The 20760-nt window shown below is 43.5% G+C and overlaps 1 protein-coding gene across 8 annotated transcripts in view; it reads right to left on the bottom strand.

Moving 5' to 3' along the window:
• Positions 1-738: 738 nt before the first annotated feature.
• The window catches only part of rgs3a (regulator of G protein signaling 3a), a 120890-nt gene continuing 100868 nt past the window's right edge, over positions 739-20760 (bottom strand). For 6 of the 8 annotated variants that reach the window (XM_076757340.1, XM_076757339.1, XM_076757338.1 and 3 more), the window contains 5 exons: positions 15371-15441; positions 5816-5917; positions 4271-4332; positions 3094-3260; positions 739-2975 (listed from right to left, as the gene is read on the bottom strand). In XM_076757340.1, coding sequence (XP_076613455.1) covers positions 2775-2975; positions 3094-3260; positions 4271-4332; positions 5816-5917; positions 15371-15441 — 603 coding nt within the window. In that variant the 3' untranslated portion in view covers positions 739-2774. Of the gene's footprint in view, positions 2976-3093; positions 3261-4270; positions 4333-5815; positions 5918-6239; positions 6611-10411; positions 10574-15370; positions 15442-20760 lie in introns of those variants that run through there. The other 2 variants (XM_076757346.1, XM_076757347.1) reach the window with 2 other exon arrangements.

Below are 20760 nucleotides of genomic sequence, written 5' to 3'. Positions count from 1 at the left end.
ATTGTTCCTCAGTGAGATCTCGGAACATAGTGACATTGCTACGAGACACAAGCAATCGATTTAGTGATATTATGTAAACTAGTTTATTTGAAGGTAAAAGCAAAATTAAGCACTTTATAGTCTAATGTTTAGTTACTCAGTCACTCAAATGAATGGTTTGAAGGCTTGGGAAATAGACTTAATTGGCTTTCTTGCCCAGAATTAAAGGAGAAGTTCAGTTCCGCACTCATGTCTGTGCGCTGAATATGAAGCTAACGTCAGCAGACGATTAGCTTAGCATAAAGATGGCAGCAGGAGAAAACAGCTAGCCTTGCTCTATCCAAGGTTTAAAAAAAATCTGCCAATCAGCTCACTAATTAGGATGTTATATCTTTAATCAGTGAAAAACTACCCTTAAAATCACTACTTGACTATGACTTACTATGAATTAAAGTGAGATATGTTACTTAATGTGTTATTTTGTGAGCTTTAGGGGTGCTAGTTGGCATCTGTTTGCATCCTTTATGCTAAGCTAAGCTAAGCTAAGCTAATGGTGTTGGCTGAGGTTTCATATTTAGTGCTCAGACATATCAATCTTCTCGTCTCCCTGCAAAAAAAGCAAGTCAATGCATTTACCGAACTATTCCTTTAAAGCAACTTCCTACTGCAGTCTGTCTTCATCAGTGCTTAAGAGCTCATGGACCGATGTTTGTGACCAGTATGAATGCGCACATAAGAAAAATGCAGAGACAACACATCTTACTTCATCAGTTGGTTGGTTTATTTATCATTAGCAATGACACCAAATGTACTCTACTGTTTTCACTTGCTATCATAGGAGATGCATTTTGAATTGTAAACAGTGAAAATGATAAAATGCATTTCAGAAAACTCCTTACAAGCAGTGTATGACCAGGGAAAGAGCAGATTGTACCTGCTCTTGCTCACCTATTTTTTTTTTTTTAACAATACATGTCATCTTATAGTTTTGTCTCTCGTATTTACATAGATACAGCTGGGTCCCACATTCATCACCAGCAGAGACCTATTGGTTTTTTGTTTTTGTTTGTTTTTAATGTGTTATCACATAGTTTTTCTTAAAGAATTATATTTACAACCATAACGCCCCCAGCTGCCTGCTGCCGGGGGTTAACACACAGTTAGAATCACTTGCTTAAAATTCATTTAACTACTTATGTTTCTTGAAAGTTTGCGTTGTAAGTCAACCTTATAGCTCTAAGTTTTTTTTCTTCTCTTAACAAATAAAGTTAATACAGAGCTCAAGCTGTTCGTCTTTCCCCGTAAAAATTCAAAATTATCCAAATAAATGAACAAACTGAATAGAATAATAAAATAAAATAGAAAATAAAAAAAAAAAAAAATATTGCACTTAAAGTTCAGGACAGCATTGGACCTGTTTGGTGGTTAAGAGGAAAGTGAGAGCTTTTAGCTGAGTGCTTTAGAGGAGGTGAGGGTGTCTGTAGAAGCATCCAGCAAGTTAATCTAAATAAATACGCAAACTTTTGTACAACATGAAGCATCTTCTTCTTCTTCCTCTGACTATGACACGAGCAACGTCTTGTGTATTGCTCAGAAGAACTAGGGAGTGCAGGTTGAAACCCTAAAGCATATAAAAACAGTGAGAGTGTAGAAAAACAGAAACGGCCGAGAAGATAAACCAAGCTGGAACCTGTCATAGCAATGTCCTGAGAACGCTTCCTCGATTAGTCCAGAATGAGCTACAATGGTAAAGGAAATGTCGTTTGGCTGCACAGAATATGTTTTTCTCTTTCTTCTTGAGTTTTCGATCCTTGTTGTAAACAGTCTTTGGAGACAAGAAGCAATTCGTCTCTTTTTCCCCCCATTACTGGCTTTGAATGTGACTTTTAATGTCTTTTAATGTGAGAGTGACACATATCTGTGTTTCCTCACAGCTCCAGTCCATCCGTTATTTATACATTTGTCTTCTTTGCCCGCCGCCGTCTCCGTCTTTGTCCCTGTTGAACGCTCACAGTATCTTTCCAGTCTTGGGATGAACTCAAGAAGGTGAAAGCTGTTTATAGAAGCTTTGAGAGGTGTTTAACAGAGATGCATGTGAAACAGAGCCATAGCGCTAGCTTTCATTCAGACATCTTGTTTTTTGTCCCCTCTGTCATACAGTTTAGAGCCTGATTTAAAAAAAAAAAAAAAAAAAGACACACAACGAAGAAGGGCTTTGTGTCGTACCAACAGCTTTGAAGTGGCTTCACAGAGAACGAGGTGGAGGAAAGGAGGGGGGTTTAAAATGGTAGTTTTAAAAGTAAATTAAGGGGGAAAAAAAAGTGACAAAACAGTACCGGACTGTCTTCATGTCTGCAGGGTCTTCTGAGCAACCCCTCCTTTTCTCCAGTACAACTGGACAAAAACTTAAAAACACAACCGAAAGACTGACACCGAAAAAACAAAGAGAGACAGTGATCAGACAAGCGTCCAGCTCCTGCTCCAGCCCTCACTCGTGGGCTTCTGCATTTTTAGTGACATGCATCCATCCATTCATCGGTCCATTCATTCACCCATCCACCTGGTAACTGTGTAAACTACATTCCTTTGCAGTGCCATTGCTTTGCCGCGTCCTCTCAAAACAACAACAACAAAAATCATAGTGGACAGGATGACAGACACACAAAAAATAAAAAATAAAAAAAGGCAATCAAAGAAGCTCAGATCCCGCCCACCCGCTCTACTTTTTTTCAAGTCTGCCCCCTTTTTTTTTCTCTCAACACAATCTTTCTCTTCTCATTTCTTTTTCTGGTCTCTTATGATGAAGATGAAGTCGGAGTGGAGCTGGGCTTTTTTTGGTTGATTAAGTCCGAGTAGAGTTCTGAGCGCAGGAAGCGGGGGTATGAGTCCTTCTCCATCAGCCCGTATATCCGCCTCTGCGCTAGGTCAAAGCAGGAGCGCGTCACATTCTGCAGGTTGTCCTTAGTGTGATCTCTGGTGTACGAATCCAGATTTACCTGCAGAGGAACAGAATGAAACACGTAAGCAAAGTGCAAGAAAATGCATGGCTTCTCTCTGTGCAGGAGGCCATTTTCCCCCCCAGCATCCGTACGAGCTGTGCACGCTCTCACTCACCTCTTTACAAGACTGGATTGCGATGTATTCTGCAAAGATTTTCTTGGCTTTCGAGGCCATCTTGGACTGCGACTTGATCTTCTTGTATTCCTCACATGCTAGCCAGAATTCCAGATTCTCCTCGCTGAACTCTGTGCGCAGGAAAGCTCTGAAGGCTGCCAGACCATCTGAGGGGGAGCGGGGAGGAGGAGGAGGAGGAGAGTAAACAAGAGGGAAGTTGACTAGAGTGCCATGGCAACCTTACAGCTGAAACGCTCCTTGGAGTTTCAGTGCCTAAAATAGCTCTGTGACGGCCTTTTTGAGTCATGTGGTTGGAAAAAAGTGAGACATTAAAAAATAACGCTTTCAAGGCCGTAGCATTTATTCAAGTCCTCTAAGTGACATCACCCTGCTGACCCAGTCCTTCCTTACTATTCTGCATGGCATCTATGCATTCCCCTTTACGCATGCTGGGAATGAACAAAGAGACGACTGTTTTAGTGTGAGGGGGGAAAGGACTAATTCTGGCACTCTGGGCTTTTTAAGTTTCAGTCCGTTAATCATTTGAGGAAAAGGCATCCACAAGAAAGAATAGCAGGAAGCCGTGTCCACCCACAGCTCCCGTCTGCACCTTTCCGTTCCCATGAATCACCCACGCTGATAAGCAGAGCCGATGCAGGCGGTCATCTCTTACCTCATTCTGGTAAGCAGGAGTGAGGTAAGAGGTGGAAGGGAGGAAATTAGAAGAGGGAGAAGAGAGAGGCCAAGAAAGCTGAATGAGGAACAGATGTGGCGCTGGCTTTGCATCAGCTTGCTCATTTTAAAAAAAGGAATGGGGCCGAAGTGTGGAAGATGAAATGTGGAGAATAAAAATAGCACACAGGTTGGCTGCTTTCTCTCGTTGTAACACATGGACTCTGTCCGTTGGGATTAGGGAAACTTGCTGCAATGAACTGCGGCAGTGTGTGTGTGTGTGTGTGTAATCCATACATCAGTACATGCATATTTCCTGTGCTCCACCACCCACCCCCACCAGCTCATGCAAGCGCTGAATGTCTGTATTCACCCACCGTCTACAACCAAATCGCACTAATCGCAAGAAATAATCCAAACAAAAGACAGATGATTCCCATGTATTTAAAGGAGGGGGGAGACAAAAGAGGAAATACATCAGGAAAATGATTTAAAAGTAACTTACATTTGTGTGCCAGCAGCTTGTCAAGTGAGTCCCCCCATTTCAGTGCTTCCTCTGGGGTGGGCCTGCAGATGAAAGCAGAGCGATTCTTTAACAAGCCCATCTCAGCCAGGTTTCTCATTGTGTGACCCATCCGCAGAACTTTGTCTAAGCTGGATAGATGAGTGGAAACGTGGAAGTGGGTAATTCCTCTCCCTCCGTTGCTTCCTTCCACTCTAGTCTGTGTCTGCTGGTTCTTCCCTCACATGCGGCTCAGCCTTGTGAATGCCTACAACACTGACAGCCTATCTGCTTCACCCTTGTGGGGGTAGGCTTTTATATTCCCACTGAGTGCAACTTGGAAGGCGGGAGGGGAGGGGCTCCGGTCGGCCAATGGGGATGTGTCGTCGGGTTTAGACACCTCCCCTCCCAAACCCCCATCAGTGTCTGTCTGCCCCCTGCTGCCTCTCATCCTTTCTGTACTCTGCTTTAAAGCTTGCCTCCTCACAGGGCTCAGCTCACACTCACTGTAATCCACATCTCAGGCCTTTTTTGACACAGTAAGAGGAAAGTTGCTTTGTAATTTCAGACACATTTTAGTCCATTTTGGACATTTTTCAGTGCCTTCCGATGATGGATTTCAAGTTAGAGTGGACATTCTGACATCCATTGAGACAAAATTGCCTCTCATGTCATGTCATGTCATATCTTTTGGAAAATGTATGTTCAAACACTGCATTGCATTGAAGCAGTTGCTCGGTAAAATGCACTGCCACATTTACTTTTGTAATATAGGCCAAATGTTAATGTAATAACCTGTTAATATTTTCATACAATTCCACAAAGGACATTTATTCTACAACCCCAATTCCAGCAAAGTTGTGTAACTCATAAATAAAACAGATTGTGATCATTTGATAATCTCCAAAAACACCTGTTTGGAACATCCCACAGGTAAACAGCTTCATTGGTAACAGGTGATAGTATGATGATTGGGTATGAAAGGGGCATCCTGGAAAGGCTCAGACGTTCACAAGCGAGGATGGAGCGAGGTTCACCACTTTATGAGCACATGATTGTATAAAGGATGTTACTACATGAGCTCAGTAAACACAGCTCATTTGCAAATCATTGCATTCTGTTTTTCTTTATGCTTTGTGGTTGTTTGGGATCAAATGGATACTGATATCAAAAATACATCAAGGACAGTTGCCCGTGTTTCACTCTTTAAAATTGTCTTAGCTTCCTGTGAAAGCTTGGAGTGGAAACAAGGAAACAAAACCAGCCTAAAATATGACAATGATCTCTAATACATCATATATGATATTTGACGTGAACACATTTGATTTGGTAAACTTATTTTCCAGATGATTAAAAACCTGCTTCCAGACAATTCACTTGTTTCCACTGTTCCAAACATTCACTCACTTCATAAATACCACACATAACTGGCACACTCCCATCGCTGCTACTGCCCACATGTCTGCCTTCCAAGGCCAGGTCATCACCAGTTGTGGCAAGACCCGCACACACCCCCACGCACATGCCATGTGGTAAGTGGCCACTTACTTGACTGACTTCATAGATTTGTCTAACTTGCTGGCTGGGTTGCTTCCTGGGGATTCATTCCTCCTCCGCAGGAAAGCCAGCCGATTCTTCATGTCTTTGGCCCTGAGTGAAAGAAAGATAGACGGGAGAAAGAGGGAGACAGTTGGCAAGAGAGGGAAGATTTATGAATATGGAATGAGGTGAAGGAGGGGGAAAGTTGAGACAAGACAAGGAGAAAAATGGAATGTGGGTGAAAGCAGATAGAGGAGGAGGACAAAAAGAGACATGGGAAGAAAGCGTGTTGAGTCCAAGTCCAAAGTCCACAGTTAAAACAATCCAAGGCACGGGAATCACCAATTAAGTTCTTCAGCACTGTAAATCCAATCCATACGAAATCAAACCCACAAATGCCAGAAAAGAAGAAAATAAATGCCGTGTTGTGTACATTTTAGTCTTCAGCCACGTATGTTGGTATGGTGGGACAGAATTTTTCCAAAAGGCGGATGTCAAGCTCCCCTTCCTGGCTTCGAGCCTCTCCTGTCAATCTAATATCTCTAACAGTCTTTCCTGGAGATGCGTCCCTGGCAGGTTCCTCGGCAGGGACTGAGCGAATGTGGCAGAGAAGGAGGAGAGAGACTCAATCCTCACTCCTCTGTTTCATCACGCCATTCTCCATGTGCCTAGAGGGGCTGCTGAGAGGGAGCTGACCCAGGGCCGAGGCAACAGGGCACAGTGACCTCCTCACCCCTCTGCCGCTTCAATCCAGCAGAAGCATCCAAAATCCTCCTGACCGCCCACCTCAGTTGTTTCACCTCCCTCGAACTGACTCTCTCACACACACACACACACACACACACACACACACACACACACACACACACACACACACACACACAGACCCCCACCCCTCACCGCTGCACATGCGCCACCCAATATCTCACACAAGGTGATACACCAACCCTCAGTTCCCATGGTGCCTTCAGAATTCTGCGCATTCCCATAATCCCTTGGTACGTGTCCTGGCTTTTCCCGACCTGGAGCACGTGCTACCTCATTGGGATGTGACCTCACTCAACACCCATTTCCTGAGTCCCTGCTTTTGATTTCCACTGTGGATTGCCTGGCCCGCTAATAATGCAGCGCGGCAGTGCGCGCTCGCCGGCCCTAATCACCGCCAGCTGTCCCACTGCCAACCCACAGCCCCCAGGAGAGCATGTACACCCCAAATTAAGACACAGGGCTTCCTGTTATAGACACTTATCATTCAAATATGCACACACGGGGCGGTGGGAGAGCACACAACTGCAGAGTAGCACAAATATCTGTGCCAACTCATGCCCACTTCATCGGGGCTTTCATGCCAGTCACAGGTGTTGGAAAACACCCCGACTCCACCAGCGTGTGCATGTGTGTGTGAAGGGAAGTGGGATAATTTATGCGTAAATGCCGAGCGGTCACACAACGCGGCTGAACAGAGAACACAGTCAGCCGCCTGGTGTGAGTTTTTCCAACTGCTGCAGGAAAGGAAAGGTAGAAGCATGATGCGACATGACTGCATGAGCTGTTGGAGGCAGCAGCAGCAGCTGAATAGCTCCTTTAACAGCAGGATGAGTGTGACTTTTGGGGGTGTATCGATTCAGGTGTGTTTGGGTTTCGGGGGGGTTCAACTGGTGTGACTCAGAGATCTACAAGAGGCCTTTCTTTTTTTTTTTTTGAAAGCATTTGTAGGAAAAACAGATCGAAAGACTTCGAGGAGCCAGAAAATTCACTTTCAAACTCGAGAAACACCTAAATGTCGACACAGCATCACTGGCGGAGAGATGACTCATCCATTGATTGAAATAACGCAGCTGCCCTGTATGAAGCAGGCTGAGACCAGATGCTGGAGCGCTGAACAACAGTCAGGCCTCTCTTTCGTGGCTACAACAGGGTGCTCTCACACAGTATACCTGCAAAAAGCTCACAGCCTCAAGGACATTAGTGCCCAAATAAAAACTCTCTCGCTGTTAAATAAACTCATAACATCAGAGCGGGATTCATTAGATTGTTCTATTTTTGGGTTGCGCTCAGGGCAATTAGGTCTTGAGCTGACAGAGAGCCTCTGTCTTGCCAGTGCATGTGAGGAGAAGAAGAAACTTGTCTTTTACAAGAGCTGGCAAAAATTTTGTTGGCCTGACAAAAGACGACTTTATTATTTATGTCTGGGTTTTATACAAGCTGAGGCTGCAAGGGAACGACGTGACAATGATGTCATAACAACAGTCACTTTAAGGGAAATGCATGTTTCTATCCTGCCCCCATGTGGGTGTCAGTGGACATTGCAAACAAACATTTTCAGGCTTCGAGCAGCACAGATTGCTGGCATGGCATTCTTTTATGAACAATAGTTGGTGTCAACACTGGCAACAACTTGAGCCATGATTTATTGTTCCAATTATTTTTCAGATACTCAAACACAGCCCGGACGCCTCACTTGAAAACAAGTGATATACACTACGGATCATGTAGCTGTCTGATTTAAACCACAACGCAATGAGTGCAGCAACGCTTTTTTTTCTGTAAATCTGCATGTTAGATCGTATGTCATCCTGCGGGGGGTGTGACATTTCTGGTGCTTAGCTGAGAGACAGACTTTCTTCCTGCATGGCAACTCAGCCGACACGGCCATAAATGAAACTGCCTGTGTGATTATTAGCTCAACGTGAGTCAACAACTCCCTCTACAAGGGCAGACACATTCTTCACCCGGAGTCATACAGAGGGGTGCAGACATGTCTGCGTCCTCCAGACGAAGAGATTTGCTTTGTTATAACGGCAGAGATTTGCAAAATCAGCTACTTAAATTTAACTTGACAAAGAGAAAACACTCTGAGCATGTTGAAAAATGGTGAAACTCTAAACCCTGAAGAAAAACTTACAGCCACAGGGAGGAAGCGCTCTTCCTCCTAACAGGGCCAGCTATTTTTGACATTTAAAAAAAACCTACTGGTACACATTTTTCAAGTCACGTCACTTTACAACGACATTTTATTCATGCCATGCTCTTTGCACCTCTGCACCTCCTTATAAGCCAATGACTCTCACAGTCTCTCACTTGGAGTACCTCTGTATTTAAAGCTGATACTTCATGGTCTCTCTCCAGCTGAGCCTGCTGATAGCTCCCCTGCACTAACACAATTAGCAGTGTACTGCATTGCACTGCATTGGATTTATTACATCCCATGACCCCTGCACTTAACTTAATCTGCTAAAACACTGACACATGCTCTGGAGAGGATTATCAAATTAGGATGATCTTTGAACTAACATGCTGCCACCCAGAAATGTAAGCTCCTCTGCCCCCTCGAGCACACTACATACAGCATGGGCGTCATGTGTACACACACCTTGTGTCTGTCCAAGAGAGAGAGCGCTTTATGTGGTTGAGTGAAGGAGCCAGAGGTCTTCAGCTCCGCAATTATCTGCAGGTTTCCGTACTCTTTATTCCCTCTTTGCTTGGCTCACATTAGACGCACTAATAGCACCCCGTTGGCTATTCCTGGTGTTCTGAAAAGTAGGCCGCACTCCCAGGGAAAGGCTCTGGGAGCACATGGGGGAGAGCTGCAGACAGACATACTGCAGATCACAACGTACCATACAAGCACAAGCCAAATCCGCTGGCCCACTTCATCCCACTCTTCTGTTTGGTTTGCCACATGAGGTTTTGTTTCCCCGCAATGATCGGAGTTCACCCACCACAAAGCCTGACCTGTGAGATCTGGGGTACAGCAGTGATTAGAGGAGGAGCTGAAGTCCAGATGGTGATAACAGCAGCAAGGTGAACAACATTCAAGCATGTTTTCATTCCCTCAGCCACGTTCTATTTACAGAAGGCTTTGCGCCTGTGAGGTGAATACAGGACAAAACACACACGCTGTGCAAGTGTCACTGTGAGTATAATGGGTCATGGGTTGTGTCAGTGTGTCGAGAACACTTTAAATAACATTTCGATGATTTGGGCTGTGTCTAAAAAGATGTGGGAACACATTATGAGCGTTTGATCTGTACTTTGCAGACAGAACAGTCCTGAAGTACAATGTATCCCAAAGCAACACAATAAGAAGGAGACATCATGACGAAAAAGTCACTCTGCGATATTCCTAGAAGAACAACGAAAAGGGGAAATGTCCTAAATCTAGTCCATAAATATAACACCATCTCATTCACAGTCTCCCTCAATCAAGACCAAAAAAAGGAGCTCTATTTCTGAACAAACTCACCTTCCTAGCCACAAAGACCACATGAGCAATCCTATTCCTGAAATCCAGGCTGCGTATAATAAGAAAAAGGGGCGGCCTCGAGTGAGAAGTTAAAGCTGCTTCCTCCAAAATAGTTTGAGCGCTTCACCCTCGTGGGGGGATTCTTCTCCCTCACTGCGACTGTCAAATGAGATCCATGTAGAGGTCACATAGCTTCCTACCAGCTTGAGAGCATCGATTCCTGTGGGAGGTGAAACAGCCCCCCATCCACACCTTCCTCGCCCTCCCTTCTGATGTTTCTAATTCTTGATGACCAAAATCAACGTGCAGATGAACACACACACACACACACACACACACAGCCGCTGCCTTGCTCTTACCTTTCAAGGTACTTCTCTGAAAAATCAACCATAGTGTGAAACATGGGTGCCAGCCTGTCCGCAGGTTCTCTTGGTGTGTGTGGAAATTTGACTGCATGTAAGCGTGTGTCAGGCGTGCCAGCGCTCGGGGTCCAGGGGTTTGTTTGACAATCACATTCCTCTAACCCCTGAGAGGCTGTGGTGGAGCTTTATATAGTCCGGGGGGTCTGGAGAAGGCGGACCCTGGGCTCACCCAATCACCACACAGTGTTTAGAGAGGACAGATTCCTTCCACTGGGGCCTGGACGGGTTTTTGGTTTTGTGGGTTAGTAAGTTGAGATGACATTTGTCTTTTTAGCAAAAGAGGACGACTGTAATGATCTGTTCATCCGTCCCAGGTGACAAAGAGCGGAAGAGCATTGTGTTAAATCTGCAACCAGGCTATAAGAAAGACTTCACACACATCTTCTGTAGTTTGTCCACACTGGATGTTTGAATTCAACGTTATTTAACTGATCGGTTTTAAGACGATTTCAAGTTTAGTTTCTGGTGCTGTCTTTGATTTTTCAGCTGCTTAAATGTCAGAATCCAATTTAAAGTCCGCAGTCAGGACCTCAAAATGGATGAACCTCAAAGATCTTTTCAGTGTGGCTCCTTTTCTTTTAAATTTAATATCCGAGGAGCTTTAGTCATCATCATAGAAGCGGTAATGCTTGATTCATGATTGTGTGTTAAGGGGTTACAGTGTAACTACCGAGTCCACATAACACCGCCAAAGATGTGCATCTCCAAAAAATGTGGTTACACATGGGGGTTACGGCAGCTACAGATACATCCATTGGAGATTGTAAGAACTGTGATTGGGCAACATTGGCGTTTTCTCCAACACATTTCTAGTGGAGGTAGTTGTGAAGACATTAAGGAAGCTGGAGACTCAGTGGTCCTTTTCAGGAGTAAAAATGTAGCCAAGCCATTTCCACTGCAAACCTGCTCCAAGTGACTGCCGCTCTCTATGAACACATGAACGTAAACATGGTGATTGCCTGGCTGCATTTTTCTACCGAGTAATGAAACAAAGCACAATAACTTAAATAAGCAAAAATAAGTTACCTCGAAGTAATACCATTTGAAGCAACGTGAGTTGGAGCTGTGAGGGTACAAGTTTGCTTGTGTGGAGTTGGAAAAGAAGCGAGGTTACCAGCCCACTCTTCATCTCTGCTTGGAACCAGCGAATTGAGGTTAAATTAGCCACTGCTAGCATAAGCCACCCAAAACTACAACTGAACTGTCAGCGGTCAAGTTTTGACAAACAAGAGGAATGCATGGAATAAAAAAGATGATGTCTGGACACTGATCACAGAAATCCAACACTCATCCAACAGGCTTCATCAGTTCCAGTTGTTACACACTTTTCATTAGGAGATGAAAAATTCCAGTTTCAGGAAGTCCAGTTAACTTTGACGTAGTACCTCTAGGTGTCCATATATGGCCTGGATAACTTGAGACTTGAGTGGTTCTCGTAATCTCCGCACTGGTTCTACAACAAGGTCAGTGCTCGTCATGTCTAACCACAGAACTAACATTCACCTTGACCAAGTTTCCCAGCCCCAAAAAAGGGCAGCAAAACTAGGTGACAGTAATAATTTGCGTGGGAACTACGAGGGATAGCACAGAATCACTATTATGCTGTGAAAAACACAACTCTGTATCTATCAGTACTGATTAGTATATGTTTTCAGTATATATATATATATACACACACACACACACACACACACACACACACACACATTATGTATACAGTATGTCAAACACAGAGAGGGGCATTTGTGTTGTGTTTGTAATAAACACTTCACAGACACTCTGTGTTCTACCTTCTCCATCTGTCTGTATTTCCTGTCTTTGTGAAAGTAGAAGTATTGGGTTGTACATGTTTGTTGTAGTGGTAAAACACACCTAAAAAAATTAAAAGCATTGCCTCTCAGACTTTTTAAACATTCTGTCGACAAGCACACACTTCTGCATGCATTACTCTGGTGCCCTAGTTGAGGCTAGTTTATGGCTCCATTGCTGGAAACCACCAGATGGGAAAAAAGGGAGTGGAGCTGTACAGAGATCCATTGCTTTGGGAAGCAGAACACCTGGTCTGAGTAAAAACAAAAGGTGATAATAGAGGGGGGGAAGGCGGAGATAACATGGACAGTTTCAAGAAAACAGCTGTGCTGGATCCAGAAAACTAGACGCAGGGAGTGAAACGTGCAAAACGGAGAGAAGGAATAAGAAGTCGATGACCAGAGTGGTGTAAATGATGCACAAGTGGTCAAGTGCTTTGCAGGAGTGGACAGAGGAGGTCTCAGAGAGGACAGATGTCATGACCTCTTACATGTAGATACGTCATCAAGTGAAAAATGAATCTATTTTCTTCTTTTATGGATATGCATGTTGCGTATTTAGATCTGTTTCTCTCAATCTTCTGGTTACTAACAATGATTATTGTGATTAAAGGGAGAAAAAGATCATTCTTAGTGTGATATTTATAATTACAGTGTTTAGATATACTGCCACTAATTGCCAGACTGAGACCACCCCACAAAAGAATGAGAAAGTACCCTTTTAAGCTATGAACTGCTACATCTCGGCTTGGCTTGGCTGTGTCAGATGCTGTTAGCCACTGATGTGCATCTAATGTGCATCTGATGTGTCATCTTGTCCCATTGGCTCTCTCCGTATGTTGTATATCAGTTTCCAACATCTGGAGAGAATTATTTAATTTCCGTCATGCTTGCTCTACTGTATATAGAAAGCTAGAGATTTCTATCTATAGCAGCAACATATTGCATTTGTATTCCTCTGAGTTACAAAGAAGATATTGTATTGAGGGTCTGTTTATTGCTGTGATTTAATATGACTGAGTGGATTATTGGTTTACAGTGTGGCATAATGAAAATTGGATAAAAATGGGTCTCAAATATGGGATGATGAAAAAATTCTCCGAAGTGATAACAGACTTGCGACATTAAGAATTTAATGGAAACAAAGACTGCAAATACAAGAAACAGAAGACGAGTGTGTAAACACGTCTCCAGCGTGCTGGGAAAGCTTTCTGAGTGATCCTCATTATGTTCACTAATTATTACAGAAAAGGGTTGCTCTCAGTGATGAGGAGTCATTTTGTCTCCAGGAGATAAAAGGTTTTTTTTTTCCATGCAGCCTTCATCATTGTCACAACTGTGCAGTACAGATGCCTCTAAAAGAGCAAAAAACACACAAGCCATTAAAGGCAATTAGCATCTGATATTTACATAGCGAACGATCTATCACTGGAACAAGGGAAGAAATAGGGACTGGTCCGCCATAAAAATGTGTGTGAACTCACTAGAAGAGGTGATAATAGCAGACCAAGCAGCAGGGATATAAAGAAGGAAAGGACTTGTACACAACCCTATCCATTGTCTTCAACCAAGCTGAAATGTCCCATAAAGATATGTTATACAATTTATTACATAATGTACTCCATCATGTTTTCTATATCAAGACAGAGAACTCTAAATATAATCTTAATACTTAATTATATAACATCCTATTCCACGCTGTTACAGTTGATGGTATCATATTAGTCTAAATATACTTTGCTGCTTGAAGAATCCTCCACGGGGACAGAGTGGTGCGTAATATTTGATGAGCTAACCTCATGATGCATGTGTGTTTACCTACTGTTGGTAAGCAAATCACTGTTTGCTAACCATGACCAATGCCAACAAATACAGTCAGGCTCAGTAACTCTGTGTGCCCATGACGGCTCTTCTCAGGTACACAGTTCACAGTGAGTCATTCCTGCCTTTCTTTGTCTTCTCTGCATCAAGTTAAACAGAATCAAAAGGTTGTTTCGTTCTCAATTTGTCCCACCACGCTGATCACGGGTCAGTCAAAAGCGGGTCTGAAGCCGTTTGCAACAGCGGACAAAAAAGGCAACACACTCTGGACTCCAGAAAAGGCCTGTGGAATCTTAATCACTTAATCTGCCGGTTAACTAAACAACATAAAAACACAGCTTGTGCAGAAGAATGGGCAGCCATCAGGCCCAAGGACAGCCAATGTGAGTGCTTTTATTGTCCTCGCGGCGTGAAATGTGCTTTCATCTTGATGAACGGGAGCGTGAATAAAGCTCATTCAACAGCTGATGAATCACTGAGGTGTCGACGCACGCAAACAAACACTCGTCACTCTCCACACACACACACACACACACACACACACACACACACACACCTTACTTCTCACACTGCCGAGAATGTGAGACACACATATGGTACCGCGCTCATCAGCTGCACACACATCATTTACCACTTAATTAAGTAGGTGATGATCAGCGTTAAATGATTGGCTTCAACTTCCACTGTCATCTTGAGCTTAAATTGTGTCTGTGAACAGATGCACAGACTGTAAAAATGCCCAAAACATCTGGCTCTTACATTAAAGCTTGAAGCTTAAATTCATTTAAATTAAATGCCCCAAGGTTTGAGGTATATACCCTACAGGTAAACCCAACAGGCCACTAATACAATCACGCCCTCACTAACACACAGTCAGAATATGCCTCAATTAACCCCCCATGTGCTGAAACATGTCATGATCATTCAACATTAGTTTGGACACGAGAGATCTCTTGAAAATAATGGATGGGTGTGAAAATGTTACCCTTTGACTGGATAGACATGTTGATGAAATTAGCATGAAAATAAAAGGCTAATGACTGAACATTGAAAGCAGAAGTGATCAATGCTATTGTAGCTGAGAGGATTTAGCTATTGTGCTGCCTCTCACTCACTCAAGTTAACTCTAGAACACAAAGCTTTGTCTTCCTAAACAATGGTGTGATACTGTCACATTTTAAAATCCACATTCAAGGTAAACACATCTGAAACTCACCACAGATAGGAAACACACAGGGAAAAACTCAACTGAGGTTTGAGTACTTACAGGTTCTTGGATTTCTTCTTCTTTGTCCCGTCGGGGCTGACCTCGCAGCTACAGGGGGATCCGGAGCTCAGCTGAGGGGAGATGAAGGAGAGCACACACTGCATCATCCACCCTCCACACAGAAAGAGGGCCCTGTAGCCTCATGCAGATACTGAAGCTAGCTTTAACTAGCCCCAGCAGGCAATGGCAACCTAAGTTGGCCGGTGAGCTAGTGAGTCCTCGGTGTGTCCATGTAGGTTTGACTGAGACTAGTCCAGTCTGTAACACACGCAGCCAGCAACCAAAATGTTTAATCCATAGCAGCGGTCCACAGTGTAAATCCCCCTAAGGAACAGCTCCCAGAGATGTGTGTCTGTATCTGGCTGAATAAACGTGAGCGTGTGTATGCAGCAGATGGTGTTGGTAAGCAGTGTGTGTCTGGGTATAACAAAGTAAGGAAATTCTGTGAGAGTGAGAGAGTGTGAGAGACTACGGCTGTTGTTTCTGTCGGCCTCCAACTGTGCCCTAGGTTTGAAGTGTTGAGCCAAGACCCCTGGTTTCACGTTACACTTTCTGCCAACCCACCGCTTTGATTGGCTAAGAGAAAAAGGGAAGTTGCCTCAGGGTGGGGAAAGGGTCAATCTCCACTAATCTGATGGCTTGAAGCTGCCCCATTGTGTGTGTGTGTGTGAGAGGCTCTAAATAATGAACCATTGTATTACAGGAACACACAGTTGAATCTGAGCTGAGATACTGGCCACAGCTGGTAACACATGGTGTGTTTCTGTCTTCAGGGGACCCAGTTTGAGTTTCCACCTTCAGGGCGAGGGCGTTCTTGGCAAATTGAGGACATTCATGGCTGGCCTTCACTTCTTCAAGCCGCTGTTTTGAGGTCAAAGTGACACTCTACCCCAAAACACTCACCCTGTGGCCGTTAAAGTTGGCTATAAAAGTTGGTAGTTTTGTCACTGAGGGAGAACAGCAACTCAAATTCGGTCAGTTATAATGGATTCATATCAAGTATCCCTAGAAACCCTCAAACAATGGTAACACAACAATCCATATCTACTTTCTTCACACGTTTTTTTCTGCCATTTTCTGCTTTTTACAATCCATAGTGACTGTCTGACTTCAAGCTGTCCACAGCTGTTGTAATCCATCAGTAAGGAAGCTACAAACCGCCTACAGTATTAAGATGAAGATAGATTTTGTGTGGAGTGGCCCTTTAAAAGTATAACTTGACATTTTGGGAGATTACATGTATTTGCTTTCTTGCTGAGAGTTAGACAAGAAGCTCAATACCAGCTGTTTCCAGATGCTATGCTAATGGTATCCTGGCTGTAGCTTCATATTTAACAGAGAGAAATGAGAGTGGTATCAATCTTCTCGTCTGACTTTACTTCCCAAAATGTGAAACTATTCCTTTAAGATTAAAATTTGAGAGCTAGTCATGTACCGCAGTTGTGATGGTTAAAGGCAAACATATCAGTGTCTATTTGTGCATCCAATTGTTCATGCATACAGTGAAAATGTGTGTGCACATTGTGTTCGTGGGACCATTATTGTATTTCAACAATAACGTTTAGTCCCATGAGCAAATGCTTCCGGCATTATGCATCCATCTATGGTGAGCCACCCGACATAAACCAGCTGCCCGAAGAAATATCCTGTTACACTTTTGCATTGTTGCTGAACCTGGTCAACACACCACCCATGTTAAGCTGTGTCAGTGACCTACAAGTGCAAACACCAGAGAAAAACAGAAGAGGAGACATGTTTATGCATTAGATGAAACTGCTGCATGAGACATAAATTACAAAACCTTAATTCTCCATTTATTGGAATTCAGAATTTGTATAATATTGACCATCTTAATTAACTGTGCTTCACCTGGTGCCTTCATAAATGCTGTTTAACACCGCTGTCAAGTCTCTGGAGGGTGAGGGAACTGATCAATACCATTGGACCAAAGGAAACTGTCTTCTCAGTAAAACAAAAACAAAAAACCTTGGCAGTCTTCTTCCTGACTTCAGCAAAAATAGCTGCTTTTGAAAGAACCTTTCATTTCTAAAGTTTTGAACAAGCCTTTGTCATCACAACTTACAAAGACCATAAGAGAAACACGGGTTTTTAAAACATGTGCCTCAGGTTTCTGTCAGCAGCTCTAACATCCTCACGTCAGGGCTGTAAATTAGACCTTGCTCAATGCTGACTTGGGGGAGTACATTGTGTTGATGCTCCTTGACCTCAGTGCAGCTCTTGATATCCTTGACTGTGGCGTCCTTATTGAAAGATTTCCTCGTTCTTCACATTGGAGTGATAATGAATTAACTATCTAGTAATTCCTGTCTGTGACTGGATGTGTCTGATACAACCCTGGATGACAGCAGGGCATCTTTCTGCCCGCTCCCTCTGACTGAGACTCAGACTGTCATTAGAGGAAGTGTACGCTGATGCACTCAACGCTTTCTGACTAAAGTCACAGTTGACTGTGAAAGGGGAATGGGTGTATGTTATGTAGGAGCGGTCTAAAAATAAGTGCAAGCTAAGAGCTGGAACAAAATATTTTTAGAGCTGCAGTTTGATGGGTACAAAGACATATGAGGGTTTGTTATCCCTGTCAATTTTCATGATTTAAAATAAGCTTAGTGTATGTTTGCCAGCTAATGTTGTATTGTACAAAAAGCTTGATATTTTCAACCAGGGATGATAGTATTTGTTGATGATTGTTGGTGCTTGATTCACAAAATGAATGCCTGAGAAAAGTTCAGAAAACTGCATCAGTTCCTCTTATCTACAGCACTATGACCAAAACTCAGACGAGCATTCTCACACCACAATAAAATATTTGCTATATATCCTCCACCTCTAGATCATCCTTCCACAAAAGGCTGCAAACAAGTTGTATTAGGTTGCAACGGCAGGGATTAAGTCATTGAGGGTCACAAGAGTCTAAAAATCCAATCAGTGATCTCAGAGAGAACAGCACAGCCCCAGTCAACCAGGCTTTCCACTGAAACCACAGGAAACAAGTGGAAAACCATGCAAACTTTGACCTCCTCAGAGACATTTGTCCTGATGTAGCCCCCCAGGACAGGATTATTCGGGGGTATCAGGGGAACAAATTATGCTGTGTAGCCACAGGAACTCAGAGGTGGACTGTGGATGGTTCAGCCTTTGTCCGACTACCTGCCTGCGTGTAAGGGCTGGATGCTCATTCACACTAGACTGCTATGTTCCCTCTGGATGAGGCTCACATGGATGCGCACATGGTGAAGTGTGCCTGCCTTCTTGCTACAATTAGCATTAGCAAGTGACTGACTGGATGCCTTTTTAGAATCATGGTGCACACACCACCCACTGACTGCATCTGTACAAGTATCTAAAGAACAATGTGGAAGGCACTCAAGCAGCAGGCAAAGACAGATCATAAAGCGGAATATTTTCTGAGACCTGACCTATGAGAGGCCTTTGCTTCACCTATCACATCTCTGTTATATGCCCCTTTCACACATGCAGCCTACCCCTGAAATGTTCAGGAACACTTCCTGCACGGGGTCATGTGTGAACAGGGGCAGGGAAATCTGTTCCGCCACTTTCACACCTCAAGACCTCGTAACATTTCAGGAAAAATGCCGGTACTTCTGTGTTGTGAATGAAAGCAGAAACTTTGCAGGGACATCTGACGAAAAGTGCTTTGATATGGAGCAAGCAATGCGATCAAAGGCTCCACTGATGTGATATTTGATTTGTTCCTTTGAATGAATCGAATGTGTGTTTTTGATTCAAGTAGGTCACCAAAAAAATTACTTTATGAGTCTCACAAACCCGGACAAAGACAACGCCTCGCCTGTTATGTTCCGGAAAATAATAAGAGACATCTTCCACTAAATACAAGAACATCTCGCCCTCCCATCTTCTTCTTCTGTTGAGTTTTATGGCAGTTGGCATCCAAAAGTGTTGCATTATTGCCATCTGCTGTAGTGTCCCTTGCCCCATCTATTCCAGTTCTGGCATGGCATGTGTGAAAAGGCCGAAGTTGGAAATGTTCCTGAATGTAGCTGCATGTGTGAATAGTGAAAATCACTAGCTGTGCTTGAAGGGTTATCCCACTAATTAACTGACAACTATGTGTGAAAGAGGTTGCACACACACACACACGCACACAGTGCCAGATCTCCTGTCTACATCCAACAGCAGAACCACAAATCAGGATACAGTACATTACTGCATCTTGTCAGTGGGAAGTCAGTTAAGAGGAAGAGGTGTCTTTAATAAAAACACCACAGGTTCATACACAATAAAATGGCCGTCAAGCTTTTTTTAAATTCCCATTTATAGTGAGGGTGAAATCTATAGGAACGCATTGATTCAATTCTATGGGAGAGGGGTCGTTATGGACTTCAAGTAATCACTTCCTGCCTGAACACTGAAAACCAGCCTCTAATTGGACACAGATTCAGGGCATTAAGGGCAACATGCAAAAAGCAGATGAGCTTTGACTTATATTTAACTTATTTACTACATGACTACCGAGTTAATTGGAGCAGTTTTGCCATACACTGTATTTAATTGATCAGACTCCAGGTGTAATTAACAAAGGTATTATTAGCATTATTAGTAAAAAATAAAAAATAAAAATCTTGCAGCATCACAGGTTTATTTTCAGGTTTTTATGCTTCGGCTTTTCTCTGTATTCCTTCTGGCAGCAAGACCCCAACCGGGCCCCCGCACAAAAAAGAGACTTAGACACACACACACACACACACACACACACACTGCCTGGCAAAGGCCAGTGGAGCATAAAAAAGTCTGAGCCTTTTCTAAAAATAACCCCAGTATGCGTGTGTGTGCGCGTGTGTGCGCGTGTGTGCGCGCGCTCGCAAGCGTGTGCAAGCTTATGTGTATAGACTGTGGCCATGCCTCGCTAAGACAGTAAGAAAACACCAAATCTGCCAAAGACCACAAGACAATCTAGCCCCCTGGGATGCAGATGCTGACACGCTGTTCGGGGTTGCAGGGTGACTGTGCAGATGCACAGATAGAGGTTTAAACTGGCTGCATGTGTGCTCCGCACGTGTCTTTGCAGCCAGTCCGATGTATAGCATCTATATATGAATGCACGTGTGAAGGCAATAATATGGGCAAACACGTTTCTGTGTTAAAAGTAACTTAAGGAAAACATTTAAGACATATGCACGTGGTCTGAGCACATGACTGTTTAGCCAAAGAAAGTTTGGAACACCAGTCGGCTGCTGATTTCCTGATAAGACGGGGCAAAACTGTCTATCTTTGTCTCAACAAACTGCACATTCTTCAGTTGTGCTCTGCACTAACAAACACACCATAGGAACAATATTCTCAACACAGCTCTGAAGCATTCTTGACCCAGTCAACCCAGACTCCCAAAT

Source organism: Chaetodon auriga, chromosome 19, assembly GCF_051107435.1.
Source record: "Chaetodon auriga isolate fChaAug3 chromosome 19, fChaAug3.hap1, whole genome shotgun sequence".
Taxonomy (NCBI): domain Eukaryota; kingdom Metazoa; phylum Chordata; class Actinopteri; order Chaetodontiformes; family Chaetodontidae; genus Chaetodon; species Chaetodon auriga.
The sequence above is the reverse complement of the archived record's forward strand: the minus strand, read 5'-3'. Positions and strand labels throughout refer to the sequence as shown.